This window comes from Misgurnus anguillicaudatus, chromosome 14 (assembly GCF_027580225.2).
Source record: "Misgurnus anguillicaudatus chromosome 14, ASM2758022v2, whole genome shotgun sequence".
Lineage (NCBI taxonomy): Eukaryota > Metazoa > Chordata > Actinopteri > Cypriniformes > Cobitidae > Misgurnus > Misgurnus anguillicaudatus.
The window spans coordinates 23,897,336-23,925,057 of record NC_073350.2 but is presented as its reverse complement, the minus strand read 5'-3'; the positions used below and the strand labels follow the sequence as shown (position 1 = coordinate 23,925,057).

Below are 27,722 nucleotides of genomic sequence, written 5' to 3'. Positions count from 1 at the left end.
ATGAAATGAAACAACAGACCCTATGCTTTCAAACAATTAAACAAAATGGGAAAAAAGTTTCATCCTATCTTCATTTGTTCTCTTTTTATAACCTCTTAAATATGGGTACACTGAAAAAAATGACAATTTACTAATTTTTTTGAGGTAAGTGGTCACGATTAATTTATTTAAGCTACATTTAAACAAAACATTCGAAATACAAAACAAAACAAAAAAACTTTTGTTTAAATGTAGCTTAAATAAATTGATTGCAACCACTTACCTTAAAAAATTGAGTAAATTGAATTAATATTTTTTTCAGTGTAGGTTTCTTCAAAAATACCAAATTTTGAGGAAAAAGCTATAATAATTGCATTTGTGTAAAGGAATTTTGTTAGAGATCAGATTCAGAACGATTATCAAAACACACACAGAGTTTAAAATTTGTAAAATTAACTTTGCTTCGTTTTTTTTATAAATTAGCCATCTAGTGGATAAGATCGGAATTACAGATAAACTCATCAGGAAAGCGTCATTGGCAGGGAAATGTTTTCTCCTAATTGATGAGGGGAAAGAGTTAATGGCAATGAAAAGCTTATTAGTCAGTCAGTTATTGAAATGCCTTATTTTCACAAATGCCACTTTAGTCATTTTATTGATATTTAACTAATTAGTCTTTTTTGGCTGCCAAACCCTCCAAGTGCATGCAAGCTTTTTTGTAAAAAAAAACTTCCACTTCTAAAAAAACACATCTTTGGACAAGACAGAGTAAACAGTCACAGAGCCAAACTCAATAAATATGCAACTAGAAACGTTGCAAAAGATGAAAGACAGAATGTAAAACTGAAGAAACTAATTAGGGGGCGCTGTAAATTATGTGACTGCCACATTTGGGTTGTATTCACTTCCAAGTACTCACAATGGAAAAGTTTAGATGTGATCCATGGTTGATTTGTGTGCCGTCATTCATCCAATTCATACACAAAGGTCTTTAATGAACTTATAAGACGTGCTGAGAGAATTCGGTTAATATCACTTTGTCATTGTTAACGGCTTTTGCATCTTAGCTCTTCAATGGTTAATCTGCAACCCAACTAACTTTTTACATGGACTAGATAGCTCACATTTAAGTTGGCTTCAATGTAGCTTCTGAAAATCTGGTCATTTCTATTACTCATAAGTCCTGGCAGCGATTTCAAAAAGAATGACATGAGAAACATCAAATTATCACTGGTATGTTGCCATACTAAACAGTGAAATAAACATTTGGGGACTCATTATACATAACTTTCATATACATCCTAATGCAGCCATTGACCAATCAGCGTCAAGTGTTCCAGAGAGTTGTGTAATGATATTGTGTATTTGTTTGTGTTAAACTGCCTCTCTGTGTACTCAGTGTGATGGTTGAATGCAGTCTCTGCAGGCTACTTTATAAAACACCTCTACTCAATTCGCTCTCCCAGCATGCTTTGAGCCAGCGGCCTCATCGTTTGCCCTGATGATATAAACACTCGCAGAATTCAAAGGTACATCTCGCCCACCTCGTTTTTTGCACACCAGACTGAATAAAATCCCCTTTGGAGCTGCGAATACCAGAAAAGACTTGAATTTTAAAGTTAGCAATGTGTCAGAACCAATTAAAATACTTTTAGCTGTTTGAACAAGGAGCTTTACTAGGCTAAACTGTGGATGGGTCTGATGTTCTGCCTGTTGCCAGCATGGATAAAGAACATAAAATAATAGCTGTCTCAGTTTGAGCGCCTTAAAGCTCTGAGCACCGATCTGGCACGATCAGCACACATTTCATACGGACACTTAAAGAACAATCAATGCTGTAGCCCCTCTGAAATAATTGGAACACAGTAATCTAAACCACAATGGCATGAGCGGAGGGGGAAAAAGCCTCCTCCGCCTTTGCAACGACAGCGCCTGATTGTAGTCTGTCTTCCAGCCATGGCCGTTGCTTCAGGAGAGGAAAAACTTTGTCTAATCAGTAGCAAGAAGCTGTTTTTCATTAAAAGTCATCATTGGCTGGAGAGATCCTAGGCTCCGGATAATCTGTCCCACAATGGTTTGGGTTCGATTCAACATGCATCACGTTGAGTTTCTGAGAATTAGGTCTAATCTCATGGTGAGATGGTCCCGTGGTTTGTTTGAACCAGAGAGAGTAATGTGAAGGTAACAAAGTGAGTTGCATTGCTGTAAATCTGTATCTATTAAATCAAACAGTGTGTGCATGGGAATTTAGATGCATTGTGATTCTTTCTCAAACGATTCTTGATGGAGACATAAAGATTTATTTAAATATTATTTTCAAATTTTATTTCAATTTAATACATTTTATTATGGCTCCTATGTAGAATTCAAAACAGAAATTGGTCAAAAGCCATCTTAACTTGGCAGTGTTTCCCCCCACTTACAGAAAATTGAGAAGATTGCAGCAAGAATCGTTTTGGAATCGGACTGTGACTCACAGAATCAAATTCAAATTGATTCGCTTGGTACCTAAGGTTTCTTAGTTACTAGAAAGGGTGATGTAAAAATACGCTGTCAGAAAGAAAGGTACAAAAGCTATCGCTGGGACGATACCCTTTGAGGTACTAATATGCACCCTTAAAGGAAAACACCACCGTTTTTTCAATATTTTACTATGTTCTTACATCAACTTGATAAATTAATACATACCTATCTTTTAACAATGTGTGCACTTAATCTTTGTATAGCGTGTTGTGAATGTGTTAGCATTTAGCCTAGCCCCATTCATTCCTTAGGATCCAAACAGGGATGAATTTAGAAGCCACCAAACACTTCCATGTTTTCCTTATTTAAAAACTGTTACATGAGTTGTTACACGAGTATGCATAGTGGCACAAAACGTGGCCATTTTTTAAGCGGATAAAAATAAGAACTATATTGTATGGCGGAAGAGCACTTAGTTTGCAGCACTTCGACCTCGGGCGCAGTAACATCATCACTCCTGACAACTCTACCTCTAGCTCAAACTTCTGTCAATATTACTGCGCCTGAGGTCGAAGTCCTGCAAACTAAGTGCTCTTCCGCCATACAATATAGTTCTCATATTTTATTCCCTAAAAAAATCGCCACATTTTATTTTGTGCCACCATACTTACTCATGTAACTACTTATGTAACAGTCTTTAAATAGGAAAAACTAGTGTTTGGTGGCTTCTAAATTCATCCCTGTTTGGATCCTAAGGAATAAATGGGGCTAGGCTAAATGCTAACACATTCACGACGCGCTGTACAAAGATTAAGTGCACGCATTGAAAAAGATAGGTATGTATTAATTAGTCTAAGTTGAGGTAAGAACATAGTAAAATATTGAAAAACAGTGGTGTTTTCCTTTAAAAGGGTACCACCCCAGTGAGAGTACCTTTTCTGAGAGTGTTAAATGTCACCCTGTTTGCCCAGTTAAACATGAATCACAATAAAGTTTTCTAAAGGTGTAGACTTACCAGCCTGATTAGTTGTGATGTTAACCGATGCATATTGCGGAGAATAAGGGCTCTGATCCGATACTCCATTGACAGCCTGGACCTCGAAGGTGTACTGCGTGTGGGCCAGTAGGTCGCTTATAAAGACCCGGGTCTCTGTGAGTCCCAGCTGCCGTGGGACAAACTGAACGTTGTCCCCGCAGCGCGTGCAGCCCCCCCTGCCTCCTCCGCAGCTCTTGCAGATGATGTTGTAGACCACGTCGTCGCGACCGCCGGTCTCCCGTGGAGAACTCCATTCCAGCATCAGCGATGTCTCGTTGACGCTGGAGATTACGTTTTGAGGGGCCGACGGCACAGCTGAAAATGCGGAGAGATGTGCGAATTAGCAAAATGGCCTGAGCACGGTTTGATTTTCAAAGTCAGACGGCTGGATTGAATGATACAGTTTAACTGCAAGGGTTTGAAATGTCACATTGTGTATTCTTATACTGCCAATTGCAGTCATGATAACATCACAGAAATCACAGGCTTATTTGGGTCTGGTGACACAGATTATTCACTATGTTGGGAGTTACATGGGGGGGGTTTGCTGTTTCTGTGTTTGTAAACATAATTTGCGTTTGCTCATGAAAAGTAAGTTTGAAGGACAGCGAGGACCCAACAAACAAAGAGCATCTCAGAGACTTCCCTCTGACTGACAGCCCAACTAAAGCTAACAATACCCCCTGTTTATCTTTCACCGGCATGTGCTCCCAATTACACAGGGTGCTCTGCTAGAAGCAAGCGATAATCAAAAAACAACCCAGCGCCCCTCGCCCTTATAAAAAAGCTTTCACAAAATAAAGGCTCCAATTAATTACAGTTATTTACTGCTTTTTTAGCTGTGAGCCCATCAAAAGGCATTCGTGTCTGGAAGTTACGGCTGCAAAAACCTCTGTCGCATGCAAAAACGTTTCTAAACATCCCATTCCCAGGTTAGTGTGCGGTAATGGCTGCTGTTTGATCTTTTTAATCAAGCCAAGGCCCACTGAGCTTCAACTCTGCAACAGCTGCTCTGCTCCCAGGGCCGGCGTTTGAAAATGGCTTTTGTCGAAAGCTCAAATTATCTTTCTGTTTCGCTCCTTGCTTTCCCCTTCTTCTTGGCCCCCGCCTCGCCCCTGTACGCTTCTCTGACTCATTCAGCGAGGGACAAAAACGTGATGCTCACAATAGCATAAGGAGTTGTTTCCCTCTCTCAATTTAGTCTTCGTGGCCTCATCTGTTTCAATAATAGGGCCATGGCTCAATTCTACTCTGCCTGATCTGGAGTCAGTGTGTGAATGAAGAAATTGCTGCTGTTTGCTTGTCATGGTAAAGATGTGTACTGTCTATTTTATGGTGGATGACACAAAGAAAATGTTTGCTGGGATGAGTCTGGGGTTAGATACAATATCGAGGCTTACTAAAGGGCTATCAGTGATAAATGAGGAGTCTATAATTACAAATTAGGTGGAAGTTTTATTAAAGGGGCTGTGTTTATGCTTTGTTTAAAAACACATTATTTTTCATATATTTTACTCTAATTATGCACCCCTCCATCCTAATAATAACAAGCTGTTTAGTTTCTGGATCTATGAAGCCCCTCCCTCAGAAATACTCAATATGCTCAGATTGGTTAGCTGTCCGTGTTGTTATTGGCTGTTTCAAAAAAGGCTTTGCTGTGTGTTCCCGGGGGCAGGGTCTATGTACATTTTGGGGGTTGTGATGTCACTAACCCAGAAAGAGGCTACTTAAAAAGTGATTTCGGTTAAAGTTAAAGTAAATATCTCCCATTGCAGAAGTTGTTTATGCTGAAGTTAAAAAAGTAGATCAGAATCGCAATCAATCTCCCGTCAAATAACAATTGTTCTAGTGTGTATAGGGTCTAATGGTGCTAGATTAGGACAAATAGGACAAGTTATTCACCAATTCACCTATTCGTTTAAGGTACGTATGAAAGGTATACACTCACCTAAAGGATTTTTAGGAAAACCATACTAATACTGTGTTTGACCCCTTTCGCCTTAAAAACTGCCTTAATTCTACGTGGCATTGATACAAAAAGGTGCTGAAAGCATTCTTTAGAAATGTTGGCCCATATTGATAGGATAGCGTCTTGCAGTTGATTTGTGGGATGCACATCCAGGGCACGAAGCTCACGTTCCACCACATCCCAAAGATCCTCTATTGGGTTGAGATCTGGTGACTGTGAGGGCTATTTTAGTACAGTGAACTCATTGTCATGTTCAAGAAACCAATTTGCAATGATTCGAGCTTTGTGACATGGTGCATTATCCTGTTGGAAGTAGCCGTCAGAGGATGGGTACATGGTGGTCATAAAGGGATGTACATGGTCAGAAACAATGCTCAGGTAGGCCGTGGCATTTAAATGATGCCTAATTGGCACTAAGGGGCCTAAAGTGGGCCAAGAAAACATCCCCCACACCATTACACCAACACCACCAGCCTGCACAGTGGTAACAAGGCATGATGGATCCATGTTCTCATTCTGACTTTACCATCTGAATGTCTCAACAGAAATCGAGACTCATCAGACCAGGCAACATTTTTTTTAGTCTTCAACTGTCTAATTTTGGTGAGCTTGTGCAAATTTTAGCCTCTTTTTTCTATTTGTAGTGGAGATGAGTGGTACCCGGTGGGGGTTTCTGCTGTTGTAGCCCATCCGCCTCAAGGTTGTGCATGTTGTGGCTTCACAAATGCTTTGCTGCATACCTCGGTTGTAATGAGTGGCTATTTCAGTCAAAGTTGCTCTTCTATCAGCTTGAATAAGTCGGCTAAGTCTCCTCTGACCTCTAGCATCAACTAGGCATTTTTGCCCACAGGACTGCCACATACTGGATGTTTTTCCTTTTTCACATTCTTTGTAAACCCTAGAAATGGTTGTGCGTGAAAATCCCAGTAACTGAGCAGATTGTGAAAAATTCAGACTGGCCCATCTGGCACCAACAACAATGCCACGCTCAAAATTGCTTAAATCACCTTTCTTTCCCATTCTGACATTTAGTTTGGATTTCAGGAGATTGTCTTGACCAGGACCACACCCCTAAATGCATTGAAGCAACTACCATGTGATTGATTGATTAGATAATTGCGTTAATGAGAAATGAACAGGTGTTCCTCATAATCCTTTAGGTGAGTGTATGTTTTCTTGTTTGTGCTAAATTAAATACAGTTCTGCTGTTTAAAACATCTTGGGTTACATATGTAACCCTGGTTCCCTGAGAAGGGAACGAGACGCTGCGTCTCAATTGCCATACTTCCGGCGTGCCTTTACACCCACTTCAGCTTTCGTCTATCACGACATAAAATTAGCTTTCAATGTACCTACATTTAAAAAAAATTATATCTTCACTGTTCTTTGAAACTGAACTGTATACGTTAAGCAATTTCAAGCATAATTAAAGCTTAGATGAAAGTATGTACTTGTGCAGGGCATCTCCAAGGGGTCTGAATCCGTGCGGTAATATCCGTTTCTGCAGACGCAGGTGGTAGCTCCGTCGTTGGTGGTGCGACTGTTGATTGGACACTGCAGGCATTTCTCATCACCTTGAGCCGTCTTGAAGAAACCCGAGGGGCATGCTGAAACAGAGAGGCAGCAATGAGGAGAACTGAAGGGAGTATACTGTCAACTCTTTAATATCACATGATAGCCAAGGGCTATAACACGGCAAAGAAATAATGGGCCACTGGAGCTGAAACACATGTAAGAGCGTTTCACACATCTAAGAAGCAGCAATATGGCTAAACATAGCACGTTCAGTGTACAGTATGAGCTGAATAATTTAAATTCTGTGCTCTCGCATGACAGCAGAAAACGTTTGCTTTACAAATCGCACTGACATGTGTTGGAACAATGACATATGAAATTACAAAGATACTGTAGAAGCATTTGCGTTTAAGTACTTGTGTAAAGTAGCTCTATCTGTTAATCCACACAAAGATAGCACTGTATAGCTAGTTTAAGAGAAGTCTCTCCAGGTAACACACATTATCTCTTTCTACCTTTATCCAGCATTTACAGGTATCTCTATGGGGAATATCTTGACAGTAACATGTAAAACAGCATTTGTGACCAATTTTACTTTTTATAATGTCATTTATTTCCAATGTAAAACAGAATATGGTGAGAAAAAACTAGTATAGCATTGCATAGGATTATAGTAGGATTATTTAGAGCAGTGTTTCTCAAACTTTTTCAGCCCAAGAACCACTTTATCTTCAATTTTTTTTCTGAGGACCACCTAACAGAATCCCACTCTTAACATGCCCCCAAAAAACAACAAAATAGGAAGGACAAGCCAAATTTAAGTTTAATATGCAACTGTTTCAACTCAAAAACTAATTTTTTACACAAAAGCAATGCTATGTTCAGAAATTATTATATGAATTTTATTTCATTTGAATAAGTAAATGTGAAATGAGTTACAGCTTAATATGAACAACAAACTGCACATATGAAAAAAACTTTTGACTCCTCTTTGGTTTAGCCACCGATCCATTTATTAAAACAGAATGGCAAGAACTGATATCACAGTTTTGCAAGTGCATTAAAAATCTACTTAAATAAGTGACGATTGTATAAACACTTGCCTAGTTTAGGTCATCTTTTGTTGGACCACTGGGGGGGTTTGGCGGACCACTAGTGGTCCGCGGACCACACTTTGAGAATTACTGATTTAGATGTGCCTCACCTAGCCAAACAGTATCCTAAAGCAACGCCTACTGAAATAGCTATCAGCTAACATTTCAGATTTGGAGCCTTCATGCTTTTATAAAAGATTATGTGCAATTTTACGAGTAATATACATAAAAAAACATGCACAATAAGTTGATGATGTATTAAGAAACTATATATGGTCAGTTTTGATTTCAGATTGGCTCTGTTATTACTGTAGGTTTGGTTTACCAGAGAACAAGAATAGATTTTCTTGTGTACAAGCTGGAATTCCCTGGAGTACTTTCGGATCTGGCCAGTTTTCATGTTGCATGTCTCCATACCGAACAAACAAAGCACTTCCCAACCAGTGGGAAATGTGACGAACACTTGGCTAGAATGAGTATATCCCACTACTAACCCGGCTCTGTGAGCAAGTGAAAAAAGACCACAAGGAAAGCGCAGATCCACCCACATCTGGAGGGAGAGGCCGTCTCGGTTGGCCAAGTTTGAAAAACCCGTCACCCCATTCCTAATGGGTGACCTTGCATCCACGCCAAATGGTTTGAACATACCTTCAATATCATTTTAGGGGACCTAAAAGCAATTAAATATAGACGCTTCGGCCTCTATAGTCTTAGCTGGCAATCACAGCAAGGATTTGTGCAGCGTGCCGGCCAAGGAAAATGTCTGTGCGGGTTTATTTGCTGAAAGCAACTCCGGTTGGGGCTCGGCTTCGCTCTTATGTGCAAACACGTCGGACTTCACATCCGCTGAGGTGGTGAGATCATATTCTTACAGCTCAATCACAGAGGGGAAAGGTTAACTAGTGCCCAGTGGTCATTAAATGGGAGCTGTTATTTCGGTAAAACGTTTCAGAAAGAAAGGGTGCTATTCCCTATTTCCTCTCACCTACTCGCTCGGACTGTCTCTGGATCCCATTTCAACACCTCTGTGAACCACAGGCCCGGCTCAGCTACAGGAACACTTCAGACACCCACACAATGACACACACATACGCTTGTTTTTACATTCCCTCATTGCACTCAACACATCCGCGCTTTAATTCCTATTCTGAAAACGCCTGCGCATTTTCTCCCTCTTAAGGGTTTAAGCAAACGTAGTCTTTCCCAAATGCAGCTTACAAGTTCCTGTAAGTCTCCACCACGAATTTGACAGCTCTCTTGATTTTAGCATGCATGCATACACGTGCAAAAGCGCACTCTGCCCGCTGTATCTCGGCGTATAAGCATGGCTGAAAATCCCACATGAACGAGACTATAATAAGTGTTCAGAAATGGACGCAATAGGGCACATTGGTTTAATATTAGCTTTGACATGTTTTTCTTTTCAAATGATTTATGGGAAAACTGGTCATGTGTAAAGTGAAATATGAGACTGGTGTATTCGAGAAATTGTCACCGGAGTACCCGAGACAGGAGCTACTGCAAGTCTTCAGGAATTGGGATGAAACTCAGATTGCTTAACAATGACAGAAAGGTAATCAAAATCAGCAGTGGCAGCGAATACAAAACAGAACGGACCTCAATGCAGTGACGTGGGAAAAGGTCATCAAATGTTCATTTAAAATAAACATTTTTTATATTTGTCAATACTGCTGAGTTTTTTTTTTTTTTTTTGTAAAAAAAATATTACAGTTTACAATCAGGTTATATTTGTTCATCTTAGTTATCTAACATGCGCTAAAATAAATGATACTTGTACAGCATATTTATTAATCTTAGTTCATATTATTTCATCATTTACTAATTATTTATCTTACAACATTTTTAACTAAAACGGTTTGTTTTATTATATTTGTTAACATTAGTTAATGCACAATAAACTAAATAACATTTAAATGATGAATAAAATAAATTGTTAATTTTTAGTTTATGTTATCTAATGCATTTACTATTACTTATGGTAACAAATACAAATTTATTGTAAAGTGTTGCTGAGTAGTAATATTAAAATAAAAGAGTTAAAAGAAAAACTATTGTAAACAGAGAAACAACTTATTAATATTTTTTTTTGGGGGGGGGATATTTTTGTACTTATTTAGACTTTTTGTAAAAAATGTGAGAAATATTTTAAGTTAAAAAAACTATTTTTTCTTAAGAAAAACCCTAATATGTAATTTTGCTTCTTAAGGGAATAGTCTACTCATTTTCAATGTTGAAATATGTTGTTACCTTAACTGGGAATTGTTGATACATCCTTCTATCATCTGTGTGCGTGCATGTAAGCACTGGAGCGCGCTGCGACGCTTCGATAGCATTTAGCTCAGAGATAAATCAGAGAGATAAAGTTAGAAGTGACCAAACACATCAACGTTTTTCCTATTTAAGACGACTAGTTATACGAGCAAGTTTGGTGGTACAAAATAAAACGTAGCGCTTTTCTAAGCGGATTTACAAGAGGAACTATATTTTATGGCGTAATAGCACTTTTGGGAGTACTTCGACTTGCCTGAAAAGTCCGCTCCCCTTCTCACTCTCATAATGGGAGAGGGAGGGTGTTACTGCACCGAGTCGAAGTACTCCCAAAAGTGCTATTACGCCATAAAATATAGTTCCTCTTTTAAATCCACTTAGAAAAGCGCTACGTTTTATTTTGTACCACCAAACTTGCTCTTATAACTACTCGTCTTAAATAGGAAAAACGTTGATGTGTTTGGTCACTTCTAACTTTATCTCTAAATGGTACCATTGAATGAATGGGGCTAAGCTAAATGCTATCGAAGCGCCGCAGCGTGCTCCAGCACTTACGTGCACGCACACAGATGATAGAGGGATGTATCAACAATTCTTAGTTACGGTAATAACATATTTTAATATTGAAAATGAGTAGACTATTCCTTTAAAGGGGATAATTCATGCGACTTTTTAAAGATGTAAAATAAGTCTTCCGTGTCCCCAAAGTGTGTATTTGAAATTTTAGCTCAAAATACCCTATAAATAATTTACTTTAGCAAGTTAAATTGCCATTCTCTCTCTCTCTCTCTCTCTCTCTCTCTCTCTCTCTCTCTCTCTCTCTCACCTTCTCGGCACTAAATTGCGGTGCCATGGTTGGAGATTAAGGGGCTGTATTATTACAATAAGTTCCCTTTTCTATGTCACATAGGGAGCGAAATCTGAATGATCCCTTTTTTCGCAGTCTTGCAGAGAATAGTTTACCAAAACAAAGTTACTGGGTTGTCCTTTTTCCCATTTTCTAGGTTGATAGAGGCACTGGGGACCCAATTAAACCACTTAAACATGGAAAAAAAAAATTTCATGATATGTCCCATTAAATTAAATATATCTTGTTTTTTAAACATTTTTATATTTGATATAGAAAAAAACAGGATGACTAAACTATGTCCTGTCAATCAAAAGGTGTCAGAAAAGGCATTGGACTGTTATAGACTTATAAAGAAAAGGTCAGATATTATTAATCAGATATTGGTATTACCACACACACACATTGTACACTGTAAAAAGTGAAAATCTACTCTTTTTTAACGCTTAAAATTGTATTTTTTACGTAAATTTCCAGCTTTAAGTAAAAATTTTAAGGTGAACAACACCTAAAAAATGTCATCTTTACAAAAAAAAATTAAGTGAGAAAACTATTGTTTAAAAAATCTATTTTTTACCAATTGAAGTAACTTTTCAAGTTTATCCAACTTTCACTTTTTTTTACAATTGTTATTGGACTGCTTGAAAAACCTACTGAAAAAACAAATATGTGCATTCCTACAGAAAAATTTATGGAGAGGGCCGGATCTTCCTCTACAAACCCAGCCAGTATCCTAGAGAGTGTTAGTCTACACCACATTGACGAATAAAGGGGGAGGAGGGCACCGAGTATCCACGGCTGACTCCGCCACTTGGCGTCTGGGCATGACCTTGCTTGTCTCCCTACTTGCTTCCAGATGGTTCCAGCCAACCAGTAGAACTAATGTCAGCCAGAGCAGATCCCTGCTCAAAACGTGGGTACTGTGTTGAACATGGCCGCTGACGCATTCGAGAACAACCCTGTGTGGAAGAATGCAATTTGAGGATGAGGAGAAAAGCAGTGTCAGCTGTAGCCCCAGGGACGAGAAAAACCCTGATTAAAGAACACATCAGGGCTTTGATACAGCATACATCCAGATTACAAACTGTCGCGTTGTTTGATCACAAAGTTTCTCCTGTGCACCCGGCATGCAAAAAATACTGCCTCTTTGTTTTTTTGGTGCAAATTTGAAACCTGTTTGTATAGCAAACAACATGTAAGGATGCTTTTGAGACATCTTGAAGCCATGTTTTTAGGCAAACGTGATTAATTTGCTGTTTTGCAGAGAAGGCAGGAGGTAATTTCGAAATACCACCCCTGCTGACAATACCAGCTCAGATCCATAATCAGATCCAGCAGAATACAGCTGGTAAAGATGGCAACCAGGTTTTTCTGTTGAGGCAGGTTTACCAAGACAGTTATGTTGGTGACCAGATGTGCTAGTCTTTGCCAAACGAACAGATCTAAATTTAAGCTCAAGTTAATTTGCTTCAGAATAGCTGAAACTCATTTACGCCGCGATTGCTGAACAAGAACTTGGTTGTTGCATTTCAACATCTATGCTGAAAAGGAATGAACCTTTTGGCGTTCTTTCAAACCCTCTGTTGCTCGTGTTTATTGCCTTTAATAGCACGTGCAGACCGAGAAAAGGTAGCAAGGGCATGAATAGGAAGCTTAGTGGGCCGTGTGCGAAATCCCATTGTGAGGGTGTGCTCGAGTGCCAGAATGCTAGTCATGTTTTATTGCAGGTAATTTGCTGGTGATTTTAAAGATTACCATAGCATTTCATCCAGACAGATTTACGCCGGTGCTAAAGAAAGAGCTGGAGACTCTGTGATGGCTGCCTGTGTACCGGATTTGGCCGATGGCAGAGCAGGAATGTGTGTTTGTATATGTGCCGGCAAATATGGCGCCACCAGCTGCGCCCACTTCAGGAGCTCAGCGGTGCTGAAGCCAGTAATGCAAATAATGGCAGCGGTGCAGGAAAATCTCTGTACAGATGCCCAGAGAACTTCTCAGTTATGTTTTATTTAAGTAGCAACTTCTTTAGAAGGCATACAAAGACTATTATTTCGATATGTAAAGTGAAGGTAAATACCATGGCCTTGGTTTGTTGGTTTTGGTACTTTGAAGGGAAATGTATGCTTTGATATGATCTCTTTTGAAACTTGAGAGACAGGTGGGTGATCCTCGTAAAATTAGACTTATGAGGTGTTATGAAACATTTTGATAAAAAAAGTAAATGCAAAGAGTATTAAAATAAGAAGCATACAGTTACAAACATCTCTTCACGTACTTTTTGCACATGATTTCAAATGACATCATACAAACCAATTTGTTGTTTTTTCCACATTTAAAAGGGAAATTCTCATTACCGCAACTTGTCCATGACTGGATTTGGGTTCTTTGACGTGAAAATATTTATTTTATTTATATTTATTTATAATTAAAAAATCTAAAAAATAAAAAGCTTCAGTGCATGTTACTATAAACATTTACAGAAAGAAACGTGGTATTTAATGATCATTGGTTAATGTAGAGACAATAATAAGGAATATAAATGTGTCCAAGAAAAATGTTCTCATCCTCCGCAACAATTTTCAATCATTGTTTAAGCCCTCAAGGAACTAACATTTTCAAAAAAGAAAAAATAGTTTGAAGGGACATAATTTACTGTGACACTCAAGATGGCTACCAGATAAGCAGTTCTTATTTTTTCTCTCCAGATGAAAGTTGAAATTTTGTTTGTCATAGTACCTGACAACTTTTTAGTTCTCATTACCGAAACATGAGTTTGTAAATGCATATATTTAATGTAATATCATGTTGCGGTAATGATAATTTTGATAATGATAATCTAAAAAATGTAAATAATTCTATAAGAAATATTTTTTAAATCCTCTAAAAAGGTTATTGTAACTTCAGACCTTAATCTTATATGTGCAAAAAAATTGGCTTCAAGGGCTTTTAAAAAAAAAAATCGGATGCTAGACACCTGGATATCATGAGAATCACCCATGTGAATTTACTTCGATCTGTTTCTCAGGAAAAAAATACTACATGATCAACAGAATTATGACTCTATCTGTGAAAATCCATTTAATTTTTTTGTGATTTACTTCTACATAATACAATCCTGCTGAGTAAGATTATCTCAAAGATTGAAATCAATGATTAAAATTAAACTTTTATGCTCCAAATCTCATATTTAGATTATGAGACTTTAACCAGAATTTTACAGACAGGATCACATTTAAGCAAATATTTAAATTAGCATTTAATCTTATCTCAAAACATTATAAGACAAACATCATCACATTTGTGTTTTTTCTTCCTGTAGCTGTCCATACTGCCATATTGAACACATGACCTGTTCACTAGCACACACACACACACAGACGTGCAATGAACATTTGTATACACTGAGCCATGCACACACTCACATGTCCTCCAGTCCCGACCAGAACAAAAAGGCCCCTTTGTTTCTGGGTGACTGTAGTAGTGACAAAGTCCCCTCCCCTTTTTTTCCACTGCCTTTCTATTCAGCCACTCAAAAGCTGGCCTGAAAGTACTGCATTTAATGAAAGCTGCATTAAAGAGAAGGGACAGAGGTGTATGTGTGTGTATGTGAGTGGGGTTTGTGTGTGCACGTGATATCCATAGAAAAAAAATAGAAAAACGAAGATTCGAGGGTTGCTCTGTTGTGTCAATGCAGCAAAAAAATCTGCTGAAAGCAGGGAAATGAAGCTGAGGGGGTTTTCTGTTTACATGGGGAAGTCCTATTGTGACAGAGGTGAGGAATGGGTTTGATGTTTGTGCTTAATTTTAAAATATTCTTGTTTTAAATGCTGACATCTTTTTCAAAAATGGTGTATTATTTGATAAATGGGGTCTGTGAGATTACATGAAGGTGCTTAAATTAGCCCTAATCAATGTCGGGATAAGGCAACACGTACAGTACTGTGCAAATGTCTTAGGCCACCACCACCAGACTTGTTGTTTTAGAAGTTTTAATGTCCATCCATATTTATTTTTCAATCTATTTTATTAAAATACAAACAGAAAATACAGGAAATATGTACAGAAAATAAAATAATAAAATTTCAGGACTAAATGTCTTCTTTAGGCATTGTCTGTGTTTAATGTGACCTCTCTTGGCACTAAACACATCTTGAGCATTTTTGAGCAAAATGAAGTAAAAAGACTAATTTCTTTAAAATTAGAAATTAGGATTTAATTTTACTTAGGTTTAAGAAATCATGCAGTTTCCTGCTATTGCTCAAGTGGAAGGAGAGTTTACCCTAAAAACTTGACACATCACTTAACATTTTTATACAGTTTTTAATACTATATACACATTTTTCTGTGTTTTTTGGATGTATTCCATAAAAGAGTCTGAGAAACAATTATATATGATTACTATAACATTGCAAAAACAACAAATCTAATTCTGGCATGGTGGCCTTAGACTTTTGCACAGTATGCCCATATCCTTATAATGCACTCTTAGAAATGATGTGTTAATTTTTTAACACATTATGTGTCATTTTATGTTGATTTTGTGTTAAAATATAACACAAGTTGTGTTCAAAGTAACACAAAATGTGTTGTTTCAATAATAACAGAGATGGGTGGATTCTGGGACAACGCATTTATTGTCCCAGAATCAACACTAATGTGTTGTTTTTAACACACTCGTTCTAAGAGTGTGGCAACTTGAAATCTTAATTTTATTTTAATTCATTATTTTACTATAAATTATATATTTTTAAAATTACATTTATTGGACTCTGATTTGCTCTTTATCTGTAGAAAAGAGCAAAACAGTCTTAAAGAGATTAATAAAAATTATGTAATCATTTATTCATCCTCATGTTGATCAAACCGCTATACATTTCTTTGTTCTGCTGAAAAATGTTACCAACCAAACAGATCTGGGGCACCACTCACTTCCATGGGATTATTTTTACTACTATGGAAGTCATTGGTGCCCCAGATCTGTTTGGTTACAAAAAATACATTTATACATGTTTGGAACAATTTGAGGGTGAGTAAATTATGACAAAATTTAAATTTAAAGGGATCTTTAAAGGGACTGTATTTTTCAGTGACCAGATTTAGCTAAAATGCAGTGTTTTTTAGTAAGTAAGGGTTCAATATTTTAGCTGACTTGACTGACAGATATGTTTGGTGATGTGTAGTAGCCACAAACATCAATTTAGCCAACATATTTAATAAACGAATATGTTTGAGAAGGATGATGTGTGAATGTTGCATGTGAATATCAAATTCTGTGGAAATCTGAGCTTTCTACAGACTTTTGCGGTCACAGAGGCCAATCTACACATTGAAGGCGATGAAAAGTTTAACCATCAACATCTTTTTCAGAGGGTGAGAGAGAAGCTTGGGTAAAATAAGAGAGAAAGAACTCAGGAAAGGCATCAGTGGGCCTCAGAATTCAATTATGGTTCAAGGCTGACCAGCTAATTCAATCAAGACTGTGTGAAAGCAATTAGACAACTGGCATTCGCTCACCCTACCACTCGGGCATAAATTACAAATTTATTTCCCTCTGTTGGTCTTCTTGTCTGATGCAATTAACATGCCAGGAACGTGTCTGCCCGACCTGTTAGTGAGGGACCAGGCTGTGGTCCAAGGAATAAAGGACAGTATCAGTGATGTTCTCAAGGTCTTAAGACTCGCAATGTCAACACTAACTCTTTCAGCTCCATCACTCATAGCAGTATGTAACAGAAAAGGTGCTTGAGTTAGACATAGGTTAAGTTGTACCATATGCTACAGTACAGACCTTGGACCACAGTCAGAATAGATGCCATATTTAGTTTGACGTGAAAATATAATGTGGCAGTGAGTGAATGAAAGTGCAGTCCGTTCAGTATGTCAATGTGAAACACAATGTACACTGGATTAAACTCACAGACAACCTGGGTTACGAATATCAAACATGACTGCAAAGTATTGAGTAGAAAGTACTGTGATCCATCACAACAATTAAACGTGGCATGTAAAGGACTTCGCATGTAAAGGTGTATGAGCAAAGAAACTAAAATGTCTTTAAAAAAGAAGGGATTTATGATTTTTTTAACACTTTTTTGCTTTTCGGGTTGCTTTCTCAATCTGCCTCTGAGTAGGTAAGTGTGTTTTGTGTATACGTGTATATGTTTAAAGTAAGCCTGTTGCATCTGGATATTTAAACACATTCCTGTGACTCATAAACCCAGTACTACGTCTTCACAAGACTTTCAGAAGTTTAAACGCCCTAATTTGCGTAAAATTCTGACATGCACGTGCAAACTTCTCATCAGAGATTAGAATATGCATCCCACTGAGAGCGTGTCTATCTCAAGCCCCTTGCAGTTGTCGGTGATGTCTTCAGACGCGATCTGTGGCTCGAATCCGCCCAGCAGGCGCCGCCGCCGCAAATTAAGAGCACCGGTAGAGTGTGTGTGGAAAGAGATTACAGGAAAATGTGTGTGGCACCTGGGAAAAGAGCTTTCTGGAACGGCCGCAACAGCTGGAATGTGCATACGAGCGCGTGTGTGTGCGCAGCATAATGTATGTGCGCATTTGTGTTACTTGCATGCCTTAGATTTTACTTCGACCTATGGTCCCCACATGTTGCAGTCAATAAACATGTCCAGAGAGAGGAGAATCGCAAAATCAAAACTTAAGAGATCTGGCTGGAGTGAAAAAAACCGTACTAATATCCTATGAGTATGTCCATATTAAAAATTAAATAATAATAATTTAAATCATTTTAACTAATGTTTTTTCAAAAAAATTCATACTTTTATTTTGCATTAAATTGCTCATAAACTTCTTAAAAATACATATTAAAGGTTCAAAGTAGTGCATGAAATAGCTTTCCTCTCCTAAAGAAATAATAGACTGATGATTTTCTAGATACATTTGTTTGGCCAGGTTTAAAACCTAAATTTGGCTCACAAGAGGAAAGTGATTTCAGCAGCTGTAAAAAGGCAGTGTATTACGATTTCCACACTTCATTAAGCAGCACAACCGATTTCAACTGTGCTAATAAAAAGAAAGCTTTCTCGTGAACCAAAATTTGCACAGTATGATGATTTCTTAGGATTATGTTATTATAAGTAGTCTGGAGTAACGGCTGCTGAAAACGGAGCCATTACAGGTAAACAGAATAGTCCAATGCATGCAATACAAAAGGTACCAGTAATAACATTTAGTTTTTTTTATTTAGTGTATTTTTATCAATGAATGCTAAACTTTCAAAGAGAGGCATCAATTTCAAAGCATAAATGGTGCTGGTGATTCCAAATGTTTAAATAGTGCTGTAGACCAGGGGTTTTCAAACTGGGGTCCAGGGACCTCAAGAAGGTTCCAAGGGGTCAACAGAAATAAAAAAGTCCACTAAAAAGTCCACTGTGTAGCTAATTATTCAAGTTTGTTGTTTTTATAATATCACCAGTGTTGAGGAAAGTTACTTTTAAAAGTAATGCATTTCAATATTAAGTTACTCCCAAAAAAGTAACTAATTGTGTTACGTCACTTTTTAGCTACTTTTGTGTTACTTCTTCTTGGCTGAGGCTTGATCTCTTTCAGGCCTTGAAGGTGTGTTTATGACTGAAAAGTTCTGCATTCAGAAATTGCAGATTTCATCACAAAAATGTCAAACTCTGGCCTGCTATCTCAGTTTCTGACACAGCAGCCTGGTCTCACTGTTAATACATAGTATTTACACGTAACTTTCAAAAACAAAAAACATATTTTTTGTACGTTTAAATAGATGCTAAAATGTACAATGTAGATGAACGTAACATTATTATGTTTTTACGGCATTTAGAAAAAATTCAAACGTATGGAAACGGAAATCACGGAAATATGTAAATATGTCACGTGGCACGCAAAGAGCCAATGAGCTTTTGATATCACTGCATGTGTTGCAAAGCTTCTTGAGGCCTGATATTTGAATTCAAATTTATATTAGCCTATAACGAACGCGCAATCTGACTTTACGGTTGCTGATGAAACTCGGATCAAGATCCCTGGATAAAGGGCTGAATTTGGATCTGTTCCTCGCGATTGTATGAATTTTAAAGATGTGGATTACAGCAAATGAATAAAAGTAACATCTTTTGTGAATTTATGTTGTATTTTGGTGTAATTACGGCATAGGAGAAAACACGTTTTTGTGTGTCATACTGTAGCAAACAAACTAAATATTAAAAAATAGCTAAATAAATACAGAAATGTTTTAAATTGTTTAATATTGGGAAATTCTCTGAATATCATAATCATTTTATTAGGTAAATGGGTAAACTGACTTAAATAAGTCAGAAAATATGACTGAAAACATGTCATTAATATGAGTAAGAAACACCAATGTCTGCTATTTTAAAATGTATAAATAGGAATAATTTGTAAAGCTGTAAATATGTAAATATTTTACGTATTAGTCCTGTTAAAACGTTGATATACGTTTCATTGTGTTTTAAACGTAAGTAAATGTACGTATGGTACAACCACACTGAAACGTAAAAACACACACATATTCTCATGACATCACGTTGCACACAGGCATGTACGCATAGAGTGCATAATGTGACTATGTTTACTTTAATTCAGTAATTATTTTTTAATCGAAATAATTAAACTAAAAAGTAACTTGCATTACTTTTTTGAAAAAGTAACTCAATAATGTGTACATTTGAAAAGTAATGTGTAACTTTACTCTGTACTTCAGAAAAGTAATATCATTATGTAATGCACGTTACTTGCAATGCGTTACCCCCAACACTGAATATCACAATTATTATTTATCTAACATAGTTTATACTGCCATCATGAAGTTTGAAAACTCCTGGTGTGGACACTTTCTGATCTGACTGTCTGATAGATAAAAGGGCAGGAGGACCCAACAGAAATGCTGGCTCAGCTGCATTATAGGCCTTTACTGTAATGACAGAGAAAAACAGACATCTAATAATAGCTCACTGTCTGAGCTCCTTTGCTTGTTGTCCATAATTTGAAAAAATTGCAATGGGCAAAGTATTATTTTTGAGAGGAAGATGGATTCTGATAATCATCAGTTCACAAATATCTACGTGTTAGTAACAGGAAAACACATCACATGAAAGGAACAGAATTGTAAAGCTATAACTGTAACACAATTTCCTTGCAGAGCCGCATAGACAGATACTCTCTGAATTACAGGAGTTTGAAAAGGCAGCTAAGAAACACACAGAAACGGATCATTTCGTGCAGACGGACTGGTCGACAAAGGTCACAAGGAATGTGTGACTGAAGGTAGATGAAATCTCTGCGCCTCACACACACACACAAATCACACACAAACTCATTTTCCTCACTCAAGTCTGCTGCAGATGGTTGGGGAGGGAAGCTCAGCAGTCACATTTATCTCCATTAAAGATGGATTGTCAATCACAGCAAGCTGTCCAGTGAGACAGAAATCAGCGAGGACGTCCTGTAGGAAGTCTTGGGTTACTTACAGAGCAGTCAGAGAGGGGGCCAGATAAGGAAGCACAACAGACACACGCACACATTTATACGCTTACAAAATCTACACCCTGCAGAGTTCACCTGTCATTCCCGAATTCGACACATTCCCGACCTCATGCATGTTCATTTCTGAAATATTTCAGCCAGAGATGTCTTCAGCTTGCAATAAAAATGTAATACTCTGAGCTCTGTTTGAATCTTTCTTGCAGGATTCCAGAGAGTGTGCATACAACATCACAAGAGATAAAGTCTCCACAATGATGTTCCCAGAGACCATCTTTGAGAAGGTCAAACTACACAAGAATTGCGTATGACTGCTTTCATCATCTATTGATAGGGCACATGTTCAGCTAATGTGATTGGACTGAATAGGCAACAAAGGAAGCTGTTTATGTGTAGTCGATGTCACAACAATTTGCAGCTAAAGGATGGTTCTTTCTTCACCTGTCCTTTCCTTTTGGATAGAAAATAAAGAGATGTGATGATGACTAAAGTAGTCTCTTTTGTGCCCTTTTATTCACTACCCTGTACCCTTGGAAAAAACAAGCCACGCCCACTGATGCACAGTTGCATGTGGAATGAATCTCTTTTGGCTTTCCCGTCAATGCTTGTTTGTGTCTCCCCGATGTAATAATGAAGTAGCCCAGTGTGACTGGAGGCACAAAGGCCAGGCCCCTTATTAGGATACTGGTGTGAATATACCGACTAATGAATCATGTGTTATTTTGAGGCCTTGGATTGTTTCATTATTCAGCGCTAGATCAGTGTGGTGGGTCGCTTTATGAGTTTTGACTGCGCCTGTCAGAACCTTGGCCCCAAAACTCCATACGTGCCCTTTCTTCAAGGACGGGCAGTTGCCAGGGCAACCGCAGCCAGCCGTTGCCATGCAGGGCCCTCCCTGGTTGCGCATGCATCCCATGTTCTGGTCAGAGGCGTGAGATGCCTCATTCAGGAGGAGATGAGGGGGGTTGCTGGAAACCAAGGTGTTCAGAGAAAAATCAAAATTGGTGGGGGAGAGGTGTGGTTAAAGAAGAGACAGACGGCAAACAAAGAAAGCCAGACCTGCCTTATTTTCAAAGCTAATTTTGCAGCTTTCGGTCAGTGTGCATTACAGAGTGCCGAGACAGCATTTATTTTTAGAAAACAATGCTTTTCACCTTAATGCTTAAACTACAAAAATCAATACAATCGCAAATAACTCTTTCGTTAAAAGGATGACGGGTAAATAATAGCTGCAAAGTGGGGAGTCGGCATTTGATGAGAAGCAGGAATATGGAGAAAGTGAGAGAGAGAGAAAGAATTGAGAAAACAGAGCGAGTCAAAGAAATCGTCCGACAGGCAGTGAGACAGACAGGAAGCGAGAGGGCTCTATTGTTGCTCAGCAGATGCAATGTCTAATTGACAGGGACTGTCTGTGTGCAGAGTCCAGTGACAGTGGCGGCCTCAAGGTGGGGTGTAGAATGATAGGCAAGTGGCATAAAAGAGCTGTGTGTTTCCTGTCAGAGCAGACAGCAGGAGAGGAAGAGGAGGGGGCGACTCTGCAACAGAAGATCCAGGGAAAGCAGCTGGTGTCCAATCCTGTTGCTTTCCTTGTGCGATCCCTTTCCTACAGATATAAACAGGGATGCGGACGCACAAATGCATGCGAGCAGTTCATTCGATTCCTGTTGCTCTTCTCCCAAGAGGGTATTTATGTAAGATTATATCAGTTCTGTGCAAAAGTTTAATGAGGCTTTGGGGAGTCTGACCTCGATTATATCTTCAATCTGCAAGAACAACAGCTGCCTAATACCGCTAGACACACTAGCATACAAGTGGACTGTAAAACTATTTGTTTATATATCAATATTACATTATTCAAATATTATATTGGTGACTCATTCATAGCTCAGGAAATATCATTAAAAATTCTCTAAAAATTAAGATGCCATTGAAGAACCTTTTCTGTCTAAAGGGTTCTTTAAAGCACAACATCCAAAGAACCGTTCTGTTTCACTAAAGGTTCTTTTAAAGGGGCCATGCCACAAGACTTTTTTAAGATGTAAAATAAATCTTTGGTGCCCCCAGAATACACATGTGAAGTTTTAGCTCAAAATACAACATAGATAATTTATTATAACATGTTAAATTGACACTTTGTAGGTGCAAGCAAAACTGTGGCGTTTTGGGTGTGTCATTTAAAATGCAAATGAGCTGATGAAATCCAAACACTGATCGCAATGATGGTGGTTTGTTGCAATTAAAACTCAATTGTGCTGTGAATTATTTTCTCTTTCTATCTCTCTTTCTCTCTGCACTAAATGGCTGTGCCGTGGTTGGATAGTGCAGTATTATTATAATAAGATCTCCTTATGACATCAGAAGGAGAGCCAGATTTCAATGACCTTATTTTTCACATGCTTGCAGAGTTACTGGGTACTTTTTCACATTTTCTATGTTGATAGAAGCACTGGGAACCCAATTACAGCACTTAAACAGGTAAAAAGTCAGATTTTCATGCCATGGCATTATAAAAAACGTGACTAAAGGGGGTCGCACACTGGACGCGCTGCTTAGCGCCGCACCGTTCGAGCACTGCTACATGGGCGGAGTGATTTGCTCGCAGCACCCGAGAAGCCCCTGATGAGGAGCAGAGAGTTCGGTCAGAGTTGTGCAAATCGTTCCGCCCATGTAGCAGTGCTTCATCTTCTGAGAATATAGTTCCCAGTTTGTATACTGTTAAAAGGTTGCTGTGTCTCATATCACCTTGTAATTTGTACATGATGTGACTATACAAATCACAACACATAAATAGGAAAATGTTCGCGTTATTTTGTCACTTATTAGGAGCAGTTTGCTAGCTGGAGCCATTCACTTCCAGACTTTGTGCTAAGCTAAGCTAGCGGGTGCTGCGTCAGACAGAGTTACAGCATGCACGGAGATGAGAAAGGTACGTATGGACTTATCTAACTCTGGGGGATATGGTGAATAAGCTAAATTCCCAAAATCTGGGCGTGTTCCTTTAACATTGGCTGCTAGCGTATATTTTGCATTTTGAGATAGACGCTATCTGACGAAGCTCGCTATTTAATGTGCACTTCTGGTTTATGATACCTCTGAGTTGTCCTAGACGCGACATGACGCAGCGCTGCGCTGAGCTGCGCGTCCAGTGTGTGACCCCCTTAAAAGGTTCTTTGAGGAACCATAAAAGGTTTTAAGCACCTATATTTTTAAGAGAACAGAATAAATGGAATAAATAAAAGTAGACACAAGTGAGAGTTGTTGAGTATGAAGCCATTAAATTCATGTTGTGTGGCTTCAAGCAGAAACGTATTCGTGCATTTATCGCCTGCTTCCCTTAGGCATCCGCACCTGCGATTTCCTGGGTGCGTATTGTTCGGCAGGGATTCATCTGAAGGGTTTAATGGTGGCCATTTAGGGTGGAATACATTATAGGTGTCAATCATCGAGGCGAAGAGAGGTTGCGCTCCTTGAGCGCATATGCTTTATGTGCATTGCGTCAATTAATTAGCCTATAAATTATGTGTTTTAGCGAGAGAGAAAAGCACTTGCCTGTGTTTTGCTCTTCCCCAAATGTCTTCCCCTTACCGCTGTCTGCTTAACCCTGTTACAGAGACTCAGAGATCGGCTCTGCGCTCCCGCATTTGTACCAATCAATGGAGCCTGTTAAAAGCAGACCCTGGGGGTCAGAGAAATTAAGCAGCTCTGCTTGTGTGGAGAAGGGGCCAGACCAGCACGAGGTGTTTGGGGGGAGATGAGCAATAGTCCTCTGTTGCTATGGTGATGGGGTGCCAAACTACTATTCATCGTGCTCGTCTGTTTTGGCTGACCAGGCTTTGAGAACAATGGCATCTTCATGGCATGGGGAAAGCCATTATATACATGCTGGGTGGAAAGCGTGTACAAGGAATTGGGATTTATTTAAAAAATGTTTTGTTATGTATGTTAGAAATATGTCCGTATCAGATATAAAAAGTGTAGCTGCTATAAAATGTATGGGTTAGTGAGTTGATCTAAGTATAAAACAAAACAAAAAATAATGATTCAGTTAGTTTCTGGGTCAAATCAATGATTCCCAAAAGGACACTTACATGCAGTTTATTATTTTCAGACCACACACGCTGAAAGCATGGACTGACCTCTTAAATTCAGTTCATGTTGGAATGAAATATGGGACAATTTTTCCTCAAAAGATAATGTGTGTTTGGTTTACTGTTGTCTGGGGGCCATATCTCACAACAAGACTGATGTGCTGTAGCATTTTCACACACACCATTGTGTGCTTAAAATCCCATCTTAAAACAATGATCGGCATTTATTACCACAACATGGATCTTTGAGCGTGAGAAATTAACTGTTAAATTTTATAGACGCATAAAGAATACAGCACTGCATTGAATGTTTAAGCATTTTCTCTTAAATCCCATTTTACTACACACAAACAACTACACTCACCTAAAGGATTATTAGGAACACCATACTAATACTGTGTTTGACCACTTTTTGCCTTTAGAACTGCTTTTATTCTAAGTGGCATTGATTCAACAAGGTGCTGGAAGCATTCTTTAGAAATGTTGGCCCATATTGATAGGATACCATCTTGCAGTTGATGGAGATTTGTGGGATGCACATCCAGGACACGAAGCTCCCTTTCCACCACATCCCAAAGATGCTCTATTGGGTTGAGATCTGGTGACTGTGAGGGTCATTTTAGTACAGTGAACTCATTGTCATGTTCAAGAAACCAGTTTGAAATGATTCGAGCTTTGTGACATGGTGCATTATCCTGCTGGATATCAGAGGATGGGTACATGGTGGTCATAAAGGGATGTACATGGTCAGAAACAATGCTCAGGTAGGCCGTGGCATTTAAACGATGCCCAATTGGCACTAAGGGGCCTAAAATGTGCCAAGAAAACATCCCCCACACCATTACACCACCACCACCGGCCTGCACAGTGGTAACAAGGTATGATGGATCCATGTTCTTACTCTGTTTACGCCAAATTCTGACTCTACCATCTGAATGTCTCAACAAAAATCGAGACTCATCGGAACAGGCAAAATTTTTCCAGTCTTTAACTGTCCAATCTAGGTGAGCTTGTGCAAATTGTAGCCTCATTTTCCTATTTGTAGTGGAGATGAGTGGTACCCGGTGCGGTCTTCTGCTGTTGTAGCCCATCTGCCTCAAGGTTGTGCGTGTTGTGGCTTCACAAATGCTTTGCTGCATACCTCGGTTGTAACGAGTGGTTATTTCAGTAAAAGTTGCTCTTCTATCAGTTTGAATCAGTCGGCCTATTCTCCTCTGGCCTCTAGCATCAACAAGGCATTTTCGCCCACAGGACTGCCACATACTGGATGTTTTTCCATTTTCACATCATTCTTTGTAAACCCTAGAAATGGTTGTGCGTGAAAATCCCAGTAACTGAGCAGATAGTGAAATACTCAGACCGGCCCATCTGGCACCAACAACAATGCCACGCTTTAAATTGCTTTAAATCACCTTTCTTTCCCATTCTGGCATTCAGTTTGGAGTTCAGGATATTGTCTTGACCAGGACCACACCCCTAAATGCAATGAAGCAACTGCCATGTGATTGGTTGATAAGATAATTGCATTAATGAGAAGTTGAACAGGTGTTCCTGATAATCCTTTAGATGAGTGTAAACGTAAGCTATTTGGATTGGTGACAAAACTATGTGGAGACATTATTCATTAATCATGTATATCATTTTAAATAATAAAAATTATTACATCATTTATTTTTCCAGTTTTGTTAAATGCTTCACACCTCTGATTCAGACACAGGTACATCATGCAATGGAAATGAAAGCCCCAAATTCAAGATTTCCCAGCAAGACACGTTATCCACCGAAAAACAATCCTGTGTCCAAAAACACCACTGCAGATTTGTGATGAAAGCGTTACCGTGGCAACGAATTCCAATGACACCTCAAAATTCAGAGGGGTGATTAAGGCTGGCCAATTAGGACAGGTCCAGCTGTCAATCAACCTAAACTGCAAATCCATCATCAAGCAAACACTAAACTCACAGAGCCACAAATCAGACGTTCCGAAAACAACGTACCTGTCATATTCGCACAGACCGGTGCAGAACTCAACACTGGGTCTGTGACAGCTCATTACTGTAATTTGAGTTTGCCAGCAGGTCACTTCTATGCTCTGCGTGAAAGGAGAGTGTTTATATATGACTTTCACATATATATTTATTTCTTTGCACTTCATTGGTCGCCTGAGGAACTTTAGCATAAGGACGAGCAGTTGAGTAAATACTAAGCACGTGCCAAGTAAAACACATATGCATTGGTGCCTGTATGCACAGCCACGTCGACATGCAAGTAAATGCATGCATTGGCATGATTTGATTTTAAAATCCTGTATTGTGACCGCAGAAGGTCGCTTAATCTAAATGAAGTGTAATGGAACCCTCAGAGGTTCGGCTTGGAGGCTGAGTGAGACTGAGAAACTAGCTGGATTAAGGTTTCTGCAGCTCACAGGATTAGACTACAAGGTCGGACAGGCCTGGTTGGACAGACACACTTTCCAATGATGTTTCGATCCCCAGTGTAAGAAAGACAGTTGGATGTTTCTCAGCCGGGTCGTGCTGCTTGCCAGAACTTACCACTCACGAGGCTGCTTGCCAATAAAGTGGAAGGGAAACAAAGGCGAAACAAAATGAGGCAAAAATGCACAAATTCGCATTTGTGGATGATTTAATGGATGCTTTCAGCAGATTGCATCAGCGAACTTCTACAAGTGTGACGGAATTTAATTTGGGGTGGAACGTTTCATCTGAGCTATGGCGAGTGATCTGCATCCAAGTGAGGCTCTGGTCCACTTCGAAGCACATGCACGCTCGAGAAGTGTATAAACACCGAGGCCTCCATCATGCTTTACAGTCTGTGACAACATCCACGGTCTCCGTTTGGCTGGACTTGCTGCTTTTAAGGTCCAGTGACACCAAACTGAACTGCAACAATTAAGGAGGCGCCTACCGTTGGAGGCACGTGGTGT

At 38.9% G+C, this 27,722-nt stretch overlaps 1 protein-coding gene across 2 annotated transcripts in view; it reads right to left on the bottom strand.

Annotated features, from left to right (window-relative positions):
• Window positions 1–27,722, bottom strand: part of ephb2b (eph receptor B2b) — a 182,630-nt gene that overhangs the window by 62,040 nt on the left and 92,868 nt on the right. For both annotated transcript variants that reach the window (XM_073876124.1, XM_073876125.1), the window contains exons 4-5: window positions 6,899–7,054; window positions 3,458–3,793 (exon numbers count right to left, since the gene is read on the bottom strand). In XM_073876124.1, the coding sequence (XP_073732225.1) occupies window positions 3,458–3,793; window positions 6,899–7,054 (492 nt within the window). The remainder of the gene's footprint in view (window positions 1–3,457; window positions 3,794–6,898; window positions 7,055–27,722) is intronic.